The sequence below is a fragment of the Battus philenor genome, unplaced genomic scaffold (assembly GCF_028537555.1).
Source record: "Battus philenor isolate CCGP_79_NKW_IND1 unplaced genomic scaffold, ilBatPhil1.0.hap1 SCAF_8, whole genome shotgun sequence".
Taxonomy (NCBI): Eukaryota; Metazoa; Arthropoda; class Insecta; order Lepidoptera; family Papilionidae; genus Battus; species Battus philenor.
Window position 1 is genome coordinate 7296223 of NW_027181748.1, and position 12435 is coordinate 7308657.

At 33.0% G+C, this 12435-nt stretch overlaps 1 protein-coding gene across 1 annotated transcript in view; it reads left to right on the plus strand.

The window, feature by feature from the left end:
• The first annotated feature begins 627 nt into the window (after positions 1–627).
• timeout (circadian regulator timeout) overlaps positions 628–12435 on the plus strand; it is a 28989-nt gene continuing 17181 nt past the window's right edge. Inside the window, exons 1-8 of the mRNA XM_068775414.1 lie at positions 628–983; positions 1133–1316; positions 1392–1526; positions 1861–2117; positions 3377–3574; positions 3875–4057; positions 10563–10850; positions 11045–11163. Coding sequence (XP_068631515.1) covers positions 730–983; positions 1133–1316; positions 1392–1526; positions 1861–2117; positions 3377–3574; positions 3875–4057; positions 10563–10850; positions 11045–11163 — 1618 coding nt within the window. The 5' untranslated portion in view covers positions 628–729. The remainder of the gene's footprint in view (positions 984–1132; positions 1317–1391; positions 1527–1860; positions 2118–3376; positions 3575–3874; positions 4058–10562; positions 10851–11044; positions 11164–12435) is intronic.

A 12435-nucleotide genomic window follows, 5' to 3' on the forward strand; every position in this document is an offset into this window, starting at 1 on the left:
TTGTTCAGTTATTAACAGTTTTATTTGGTGGTAGGTCTATCTACCGAAAGACCATATAAAGATATACCATAAATCATATAACTCACATTAATATTTCTGGTTTGAGTATGAAAATGTGGTGAACATAATTAATAGGCTAATGAGACGTACCATCTCGTTTCTTATGTAGATAAACGTAGATGCAGGATTTGGGAGTATTCATTGATTCTGTATGACAGAATTCTGTGTTTTTGTTCATTTGTTTTTTCACTTGATAATGCACCATAAATATTAATCATCATGATGTTGAAATAATCTGCTTTTTTGTAAGAAAATACACAGTGTACATATATTTTAAAGATTATTAAAAATTCAATTCACCTTTGTGTATCCTATTTGCTTAAATGCTTGCAATTTAATTTTTATATACGTTAATTATGTAGTATCTATGTTTATAGAATAACAAAAAAGTAAGCTTTTTATGTCGAATTAAATTAAGTAAAAAGTCATATAGATGATAATTAGACTAAAAGCCTTGTAGTGTAAGCTGTAATAAAAAAAAAAAAATTCGCGGGCTTTTACACGTCAAAACAACGTTATTGAGTTATTGTCGTACCGCCTTAACATTAACTTCTTAATTCTATATTACTGAATAAGTTCATAATTTTTCTTTATTTTATAGTAATTACAGTAATGTTTTGAGTGAAAAGTGTGTTTTCATAAGTCATTTGTAAAATTTCTATAATCATTATGAGTTCTCTTTTATCCGCTGAATTATCTGCGACATGTAATGCCTTGGGAACATTCGACAAAAAAACAGGAAAATATTTGATTGATGAATTCACACTTAATACGGTCAAAGATTTGATAAGATATCTGAGACGCGATGGAGAAGACCACGAAATACGAAGGCACTTCGGACAAACCAAGGTGTTGCAAACTGATCTATTGCCTATGTTAATTGATCACTGGGAAAATACAGAGCTTTTTGATGTATCTTTAAGGTAAATAGGAATGATAAATTGTTCCCTTATTTTGATGAGATTTAGTGAAAATTTTTGTAATTATTGTTAGTAAAATAGATGCAAATTTCTTGTAGATACTAATATTGGTAGTTGAAATAATTTGTATGTATACTATGAGCATATTGCAGGTTACTGGTGAATCTAACAAATCCAGCTCTGTTGCTATACAGAGAGGAAGTGCCCATTGAACGCACTGCTCGACATAATTACATGCAAATATTAAGTCATTTACAAAGCTACAAGGAAGAGGCTTTTACCAAAGTTGAAACATGGCAAGTGTTTTCTAAAAAACTTGCTAAAATTTTAGAGATTGTAAGTAAACATATTTAGAAATTGTTATTTAAGTTAATAAAGGAATGTATTTTGAGAAATTTGTTCTATGTCCAGGACTGGTCTGAAAGAGATGAAGACACAGGATTGATTATTGAAAGGATTTTAATACTTGTGAGAAATGTTATACATGTGCCTGCTGATCTTGATAAAGAAAAAAGACCTGAGAATGATGCCAGTATTCATGATCAGGTATCTCTTCGAATTTTTATATTTTATTAAAAATATATTCCATAAGTTTGTCGGAAAATACATATTTTAAAATTTAATATTGACAGTTCTTCTTTGTTTATTCCTATAAAAGTACTTTGCATTTTTTGTTTCATTGTATGTGTAGTTAGTGTACATTTTATCAATAGATATTTATTTCAGCAAATCATGGCTTGATTGCACTTAATTCTGTACTCTGATAACTTAATGATGAATGAATCATCTTTAGAAGAACAATACAAAGTCATGTGCAGTTTGTAATACTTGAATCAATGGCAAATTAGGTAAAATCTTTTTTTTCAATTATCCCACACAGGTATTATGGGCTTTAAATCAATCAGGAATCCTAGACATAATCCTGTACATGTCATCTGAAAATGAAAAACAATATTTCATGCACATTTTGGAGATTATTTCACACTTATTAAGAGAACAAAATCCAACAAGCTTAGCAAATGCAGCCTTGCAGAGAAGTGTGGATGAGAAACTTCGAGATGAACAGGAACTTCTTACACTCAGGTGTAAGGAAACAAAGGAAAGAATTAATAAGATTAAACAATATTCAGCAACAAGGTACGGATTTATGATAATATGATATCAATAAAATAAAACAAAGCTTAATTGTGAGATTTTCTATTAAGATTCTTTTTTAAGTCCGGCCAAAACTGCTGTAATGTGTGTTCTGTACATAATGCAAATTGATCTAAACATATTATATTCCCTGCATTCCCAAAAGTCAAATAGGACCATAAAACAACTCATTCTTATCTATTCCTCAAATAACAGACAATATTCTTCATCAGAGCCTAAAAGGTGATAAAAGGCGTACAATCCTTATGTCCAAACTTATTCAATTCCATCTCCCTTCTATCAAAGACATTGAGAAGATTTATGTCTTATAGCTATTAGGTAGTGATATATTTTATTCAATTGTATTCTACTTGTATTTTGTACAGTGTACAAATATGTAATCTTTCTATTTTTATTAATTATAGTTAAAGTAAGGCCTTTTCATGTCATTGTCCTGTCGGTGGAAACTTTTAATTAGTTTTTGCTATTTTTTGTAACATTTGTTATTTTGTCCCTATTTTTCAATCTTATTATTTATTTAAGCACACACTTTTTCTCTAAACTTTTAAAAAAAATATTAATTAGTACTATTGAGTGGCAATAGATCTGAATTTGTTGTATCATAAGTTGTTAATATTAGATTAGGTGTTAATGGTTAGTTTGTTATAACATGCAAGTGCATATTATTATTACATTGGGTTTTCTCCAGGCGAAAGCCTGTCTTAGATACCATAGAGTTCCTGTTTATTACATGGAACATACATAATTGGACTATTTGCATGATATGTAAGCATGCAAATAACAAATTTCTTTTTAGTTAATAATTCTGATTAATTTCTCAAGATAGTTAGAAGATTTATTTTTTAGCCAAACTATTACATAAATTTGCAATTGTTTTTATTGAGTATATTTTTATACTGACTTTTTTGTGTAAAAATTGACCAAGATTCAGCAGGAATCTGTGCATAAAGCTGGTTCTATGGGAACTAATTGAATACTCTTTATAAAGTGTTGTTGCTTCAAACGTGAATGTATTATAAGTATATAGCAATAAAAAAAGCATTTGTGCTGATTAAAAACAATATAAATTATAAACAATGCTATTTCTGGAAGTATGTTACATGTGGAATGTAATTCCTCAGTGTTGAATTTGAAAGATTTAAATTACATTACTTTAAGCATAGAATGTTCAGCTCATTCCACTTTGATTAAATAAATCCTTAAAGTTAATAATTTATGTATAACACTCATTTTTATTTCAGGCATTCTAGATTTGGTGGCACATATGTAGTGCAAAACATGAAGTCAATATCAGATAATGAGATGATATGCTTGAAACCTTTGAATAATTTATCAAGCTTAGACTTCGGTGGAAGTAAAAAATCAAAACTTGTTAAACCTAAAAATAGGAGACCAATTGAAAGTGGACAGTTAGAGAGACGGTCAGCATTTGCCGTTAGGTATGCATTACAATTTTTTTGTATTCTTTCAGATGATAGTTCCAGATTCTCAATATCACACTTATATGTTTTCATTATTTTGTAATCTTGCACAAAATAAATTAATTGAAAGTTTTTTATTCCATAATTCAATAGTTTTATATTGTTACTTTTATACACAGTGTCCCATAAATTAACGTCAATAGAAAATCAATATTAAATTTCTCGAGTTACTACCTTTTCTGTTACCCGATTTCGGCTTCACGTTGATTTATGGAACAACCTAGTATGTTCATGGTTTATATAGTATAATTTTTTCAGGTTGTTTCTTAAAGAGTTCTGCATAGAGTTTTTGAACAGTTCCTACAATCCGTTAATGCATTATGTGAAGGATGTGCTTGTTAGATCCAAAGCCCAGCAAAATGATGAGTCCTATTATCTATGGGCCGTAAAATTCTTTATGGAATTCAACCGAGGTCACGATTTTCAAGTTGGACTTGTGAGGTATTTATGAACACATCACAAATATATAGTATCATTACTTTCAGGACAAACGTAAATATGGCAAATTTTTAAGATGTAGTATTTTTATGATGGAGTATAGCATATACTGATATAAAATAACATAAAATGGTTTAGTGTATAAACTTCGTATCGGCAGTTTATTCAATAGCATTCAGTCTTTGGAAATAAAAAGACATGTACAAAGTTTGACAATTTTTATATATACGACTTTAATCAATCTTATTTAACGAGTTACATATATACATAATAATATTTTGCTTTACTCTTATTTTGATAGAAACATTATGTAATCAAGGTAATTGTATTAAATGAGTGTATTATGTGTGATACTATAGTGCTTCCGAAACAGATGTACTGCAGTAGGTATACGGAGCGGAGAGGTCGGTACCCTTTCCCTCCGTTACTCGCTGCGCGTATTCCTTTGGCGCGGTATAGCGGTTTCGGTAGCATTAGTAAATTTCATATCATTTTAAATTAGAATTTCCTTGAAACAATTAAACAAAACTCGTTTTTTGTTTGAAAACTATGTATAGGTAAATAATTTCTAAAATTGTGTCTAAAACAGTTTTGCCATTTTATTAAGCCCTGTCAGCTAAGATTTCATCGAATTTTGAAAAATTTCATAGGTAAAGAGGCTTTTTTTTTAAATGCTTCTATTTGCATGCAACTTTAGGTCGTATGGGTAGAAAATTTCACCAGAATATTTTTTCGGCATGTTACGAATCACAAAGAATTTTATGAAATTACACACACAAAGGCCACAACGGGTGGAAAACAATTATTGTAAATATAAAGCTGTAAGAACCATTGCCTAGTGGCACACGGCCATAAAATCTTTATCTACTCATATAAATTTATATCGGATCGCTGTAAATTCGGACGAAGGCGATAGATGGCGTATTTAAGGGCACCACTCGGATGTGTCAGAATCGGCACACGCACACCTACACTATAGACACTCACAACTCTACCTACGACGTCACATCGCACGCCTAAACACGTGAGGTATTACAAAGTCAAGTACCACACAACATACAAACCGACGCGTTTTCGGGGGCAGCTACCCGCTTCCGCTTCCGCAAACAGCGAGGCCTCAGGTGGGATTAGTATCTTATATTTGTTTACAGAGTGGTCCTTGCTGCCCTCTAAAGCCGTACACTCACATTCACTCAATCATACATTAGCTCGCGTAGGACTATCTTTTTGGTTTTAAGGGAAATTTTTCAGATGTTCAAGATGCCCTGCCTCTGGAGGGAGGACAGAGTTATGTGGGATTCCTACATACTAAAACCTCCTCGGTGATCGCCCTTTGCGCTATGCAAGGGACGGCGGTATTTCGCCATTAGATCTTCCCTCGCGTTGTGCTGCTTTAGATAGCCCATCCCGAGTTATGCGTGTATGGCTCACACTACCCCTGAAACCCTTGTGGTGCTATTATGATGGTTCGAAACCACATCGAACCATCGTCCGCCTCAAATTTGCTGAAACTAGTAGGAGTATAGGGCCCCCATCTTAAGCACATGCGGAAGGCCCAGTTTATGGTAGGGGCCATTAGCTCGTGTAGAACTGTTACCTTTACGCGATCGTCATTGTCCAAACTGGAATACGTCTGTCTAGTTTAATTTTTGAAAAGTTCACGGACTCTTCCTTCCAGTGAACTCAGTTCTGACGAAGCTGTAGAAGCCCTCTGGCATAACAGCATTAACTTACTCCGAAACAATAGATGGTCAGAACTAATTAATTAATATGATATTTTAAACAAGACTTGTTAAGGCTCTGATAACGTATTATATAATATCATCAACATTTATTGTCCATGTCACGATTGCGTTAGTCGTCCAACTATTACAACAGGGTCGAGGTAATTCGGCCCCATCTCATCGAAAGCCCTTGTAATTGAGCATTGCTGACACGGCGGTGAGTTGGGAAACAGGAAATTTGACAAGTTCGTGCTTGTTATTTTCGTACAAACATAGGACTTGTAATTGTTTCTCTAGTTACGTATGCCTTTGTGTATGTTTAGATAAGAAGGAATTTATGTTATTTTAACCATACTGTAAATAGAGTGATTGGTTATAATTGTAAAAGCTTTATAACGATGAATGTATAGCTCATTTTTCAGCAATAACCTTAACAAAAAGGGGGGCTTAAAAACCCGAAAGGGTTAAATCTTTTACAAATTTTTCAAACAATTTGTAAAATGCGATCACTGAAACTATTGGAATGCGACATCCCAATAAATTCTACCAGTACAAAGTCTACACATAGTAAATAATAATTAAATTTTTAATAAGTAGTAATCTGAATTTTGTTAATATTTAACTATGTTATTATTATGGTGTTTTCAGTTCTTGAATCCCTTGAGTTTTGAATAGGGTGTACCTTACATTACTTGACAACCAATGAAGCTAAACATTTACCCCTTCAAAGCTTTCACACCTATAAGCTATAACCCTGACATACTGAATCAAACAGTTATAAATAAAAGTAATATCCAGATTATATATTAGATAGTTTGTTTTTTATAAATTGAACGTCGATTTCCATTTACGTATATACCAACTTACTCTAAATTGTGATAATTATTAAGGTGACAACATAATGAAAATATTTGTACACTAAAATCACGTGTTCATCAAAAATATGAACGCTCGAAAAGAATTTCTATAAAAACAATATAGTTGTATTATATTTGTCTCTCTCTCTATGTTTCGTAAACAACTTCAATCTTAAATCTGGCGTATTGCTGTGTGTTGTAAAACCAGATAAAGTATTAACTCAAGCAGTTGTTTTTGATGTATCTTATCAGCATTAATTCAACATTTATTTTATATGAAAATATTTATTTCTTTATTATATATTCATTATATTCGTGTTAGCGTTCTCATTTAATATTTATTGTGGTGGCAACATTTTAAAAAATAGGGAGGTATACTTATAACAAGTGGTAACATCAGGAACAGATTTCCTGATGTTACCACATATTATGATATTAAAATTCCTTATTTAGTTATTATACTTTCACATTGCCTTATTGGCTACTTTTATTAGGTAATGTTGTCAAAACCACTTCTACTGCATAAAAGAACTGGTTGTGATTGCACGATATACTATTATGCTGACAACAGATTCCTAAATATTATGACGATAGTTAGTCAACAATTGTATGAAAACCGGAAAAGTGTAAGATTTTTTAGCAATATACAGGTAGGTAGGTACAGTGTAGGTCTGTATTAAATATTAAGACAAACTTCCTATATATTTTTCTAGGCTTCACAAAAATAATAAGTTCGCTGTACGATTTCATAATAAACTCTTGTGGGTATTTCAAAATTACCATAAATAAAAATTGGCCACTATGGACGTTGGAGCCGAGTGTTACTCGAGTGGCGGCCATAAGCCGGTTGACGCGGCCTGGGTACTTCTCTCACTAAGTCATGGTTGCACAGACTTATTAAGACTAGGGACCACTCGGGCAAATCATGAACTGATGGCGGGCCGGCCGCCAGAAGTATAGGTAATTAATGAAGACATTAAAGTATTGATAATAATTTATTAAAATTGAAAAAGATTGATTAATTTGAAGCGTGGCACTGCATAGTGCTTACAATCTTTTTTATATTTGGCTCAAATTTATTTGTAGCAACACGTAAAACTGCTTTCAAACTTTCATTTGCAAGGCGGTTTCGATTTTTTGTTTCATTATTATTTAGTATTGAAAAATTTTGTTCACATATATAGATAGAACCAAATAAGCTGGCATATTTCAGAGCGTTCTCTTCTCTAACTCTAACTCTTTGAACATATTTTTATTAATGCAGCGGTAAAAGTTCAGCAAGTCTCATTCGTTGAATTTGTTGCGTAAATCTTGGTCATTTTGAATGTCGATAATTTCTAACTGCATTGACTCTGGCGCATTTTCAACTGAAATCGTGAAAGGATTGCTGAATATGTCCAACAGAGGTTTACTTTTTTAAACTCCGAAAATCTGTCTTGAAAAGATTAAATCATAATATCTTTTCTATATAACTGAAAGTAGTCGCAGTTTTGTTGAATTTTTCAGCCATTTTCTTATAATTCGGAAAATGATTGTAATTTCCAGAATTCAATTGTGATCTGAAAAGTGTCAGCTTGCATTGAAAGGATAATACATGAGTGTAGAGCTGGGATATCAGTTGATTTTTGCCTTGAAGTCGTGAACGTTCAAGAAATTCAAATGATTTGTAATGTCAACTAAAAAAGCCAAATCACACAACCAATCAGGATTTTTAAGTTCCGGGACATCCCTTTGCTTTTCCGCCAGAAATATTCCAATTTCTTCTATTAAATTTAGATATCGTTCCAGTGTCAATCCACGACTTAGCCATCTTACTTCTGTATAATACAGTAAATCTCCGTATTCGCTTTCGATGTCATTAAGGAATTATTTGAATTGTCTGTGATTGAGTCCTCGTGATTTTATGAAATTTACATTCGAAACTACCACTTACTACATTTTGAAATTTATTTTTTGAGAACAGAGGGCTTCTTGGTTTATAATGCAGTGAAACTGCACGAGATCTTCAGCGTTTATGTTTTTTTCTTGCAGATGCTTTTTCAGCAAAGTATCTAGCCTGGAATTGACACCAATCATCGAAGGAGCACCGTCAGTCGCAACTCCCAATAATTTTGATAAGTCCAAATCAGTTTTTGAACACTCATCCAAAAGTACATTGAGTATATCAACTCCTTTAGTTTGACCTTTCTATGAACACATTCCTAATAACTCTTCTAAGACCTCAAAATCTTGAGTAACACCTCGTATGAATATGACAAGTTGAGCTGTGGAACTAATATCAGTGGATTCGACGAGTGCTAATAAAAAAAAATTCAATGGTCTTAGTATTTTCAATTAATTGTTCCGCAATATGATCTGACAAAGACATAATTTAGATAGTCATACGATTCAGTTAACTTTTCTCAAACTTTTTTGCTGCTTCTGGACACATTTTTTAGCGGCAATTTCTAAGCATCCTTTTACAAAATCGCCATCACTGAAGGGGCGACTTCGCTTTGCTATCATTCGAGAAATTTTATAACTAACTTCTGTAGCTGTTTCTGAATCTTGAATGGGTTTTGTAAACATAGCTTGCTGACCAACAAGCTCCCGTTATAATAACAACATTTTTTGCTTTCTAAATTCGCCTGTAAACTTGGTAAAAGAAGGATGCTGCGTTTCATAGTGCCTTTTTACATTATATTTCTTTGCAACCGCAACAGAATTCTTGCAAATTAAACAAAGGACTTTGTTATGCGACCATACAAAAAAGTATTTCTCAGTCCAAATTTCTTGAAACTGCCGACTTTCATCTTTGACCTTACGTTTTTTACAAGGTCCTGGCTTCTCCATGTCGCGTTCTAATCCTGGCTAGGATTAACACAGCACCTAAAAACAATTATAGTACCTACTTAAATTACCCATCCTTTTTTAATTTATCAAAAATAATTGATTAGATATTATTCCTCAGAAATTTTAAGATTTTTATACAGATTTTATATCTCAAATAATGACGTTATTATGACAGTTAGAGAAATTCTGATAAAAGTAGTAATTTATTTGTTTTATTTTAATATTTGGCCAACATTAAAGCTAAATTTGATTAAAATTGATTAAATAGGTAGGAAAACACTTATTAATAACAGAGTTTTACTTGCACGGCCCTTGACGGGTTAAGACTGCAACAGGAAATCTACGTTGAATGTGGATCAAAATATATGACACCGGCTAGTCGAGTTAAAATATACATTAGAACTATTGCCTTCCCAAAACACCATTAAACTGCACTTATTACTTCGCTTTGTATTTTCGCGCTTATTTCTTTCTATTGTCACTTCACTCAAATTAAAACCGAACTGTAGGTCGCTGCGGTTAGCGTGGCTTTTATACCGCGCATACGACTCTGGAAGCTACGTGTATCTATCTACCTACGCGAGCAATCGGAAATTCGGGACTATTACTATCTCGCTTGCTCACACCGCGCTAGAAAATTCTTAATTTCTCTACTATTTTGAACTTTAAATAAAGGCGGCAAGCGATGTTACTTGACTTAGCATTTTTGGGCGCTAGATTCGAATAGCGCGCGCGCGAGATTCAAATTACTTTTCGAACATATTTTTTTTTTGGTTTTATTCTGGAATAGAATTCAAAATTTTTCGAATGTACGAAAGTATTATTTTTGATGTCGGCGGGCCACCAGTATTCGACCGGCGGGCCGCGGTCTGTGCATCCATGCACTAAGTGGAGCGATGTAATAGTTAAGGTTGCGGGGTTGCTAGAGCTCGGCAGGGTCAACGACTCATCGTGGCGAAAAGTCCTGTAATAGTTTAAAGGATTTTTCACTCACTGATTGGCATTATAACGGGCATACACTTTAACTTTAAGAAAATATGCATTGGAATTTTCATTTTTTTTTAATTTTTCAATCTTTTTTTCTCTTCATTTTAGTGAAACAATGTCAGTGCCAATGTTCCATTACGTCCAACAACAAATGGAGAAATACTACGACATGATTAAAGTGGAGAAGAAGAAATATTCGTCGTGGGTGCGTCGTTTACACCTTGCACTCAGAGCGTACAAAGAGTTACTTCATACCCTGTTAGCTATGGACAGAAGTAGTGATCCGACAGTCAAGGAGTCGGCTAAAGTGTTAAAAAGCAACATTTTTTATGTATTGGAGTATAGGGAGTTTATTTTGATGACATTTTTAAACTACGACGATAATAAAATGCCAAGGTTTGTTTTAGTATTTTTTGTCAGTTAATGTTCGTAAGATGATTCTAGAATAAAAGTTTCATGATCAAAAATAAAAATGCAAAATAAATATAATTTACGTTTTTGAAGAGTTGCAAAGATATCGGAGGAAAATGTTTTAATAAAGTTTTTCGTTTGTTGGTCTTTAAGTCGTAATTAATTGTGTAAGTTTTTAGGTCTTATTTAGTGGACCTAGTTGAAACTGTACATCTGTTCCTGAAAATGTTGGAGTACTATTGCAAGAGAACCGGCTTGGTCGTTCAAAAGAAAGTTCGCAAAAAGTCGAAGGCAAAAAGTAAGTAACTTTCGCTGCGCAGGCCATTTCGATACACGTTACCCAAGATATTTCTTCTGTTTAACGCGGAAACTTTATTGCAATTGTAAGGCAAGATGTTGATGGTGATTTACAAACCGATTCGCATCGGAACGGGACTGTCGTATATTTGTTTTCTTTCGATTGTTTTGTAAGTTATGTTATTGCTTGTTACGAGTTTTCAGTGACAATGATCTTTTATGTATTCAATTTGTGCGCAGAAGCTACATGTCACACTTGTATATTAAGGTAGTGGGCGAAATTGTTTTTTAATCGCTCATTCGAATCCATTCGGTCTTTTCTGGAAATTGTCACACCTTCTGTCTTGGCGCAATCTTCTGGTTTCGATGTTGCATTTGGTTTATACTGGCGGCTATTGGAAACTTATCATCAAATTAGCTTAATGATGCTATGATGTAGTTTATGATTAGATCATATTGCTGTTTTCATCAGTAACAAAAGCTTATTGAGTATCAGCTAAAATTAAAACTACTTCATGGAGCATCCACTGAGGCTATCCATGAGCTATCCTAATTCGGAGAAATAAATGATATAAAACCTCAAGCTAATGCTCCTATCGTATTACTCCTTACTATCATAAGGTCTCTACTAAGCGCAGTATTTTGCCATTTCATTCGATAAGACTGTAAACTCGCATATTTATCAGTGACAGAGGCAAAATATAATTCTCTAGGCATTTGTGGGTAAAGGGAGTCCAGGATTGAATAAAAGATCCAGTAGGAATGTACGCTACATTTTGCCTTAGAGGGGCGATGTTGATTTAGCCGGGGCTACTGAAGTGCAAAAGCAAATTCTCACTATAACCATAACCGGATGAAATATCGTACAGCATTTAGTCGTCAAAAGTCGTACATAGTCTTTGTTCCATGAACACTGAGGGACAGTGTCCATTGTCGGCATTTTCATGTACATTTTCACCCATTTTATTGCGCATAATCATTAAACACTAACGAGATTTACTCTGACGTTACTAAAATCGTCGAGTGGAATAGTTTGACTATGTTTAAAAAATAATTGTCCGAGTATTATAAAACATTGAATAAGCTATTACTAGTTTATTACATTGGCAAAGATTGCATTTGCATGGTCGTATAGCAATGAAATTGCTGTCTAAAATAAAACATTTTAACCGTGTTGAATTATTTTTATGATGTGCGATTTTTAACTTTTCTTCATAAGTTTTTAACAAAGTAACAATTTTTTTTACATAAATAATATGATTATATTTTCATA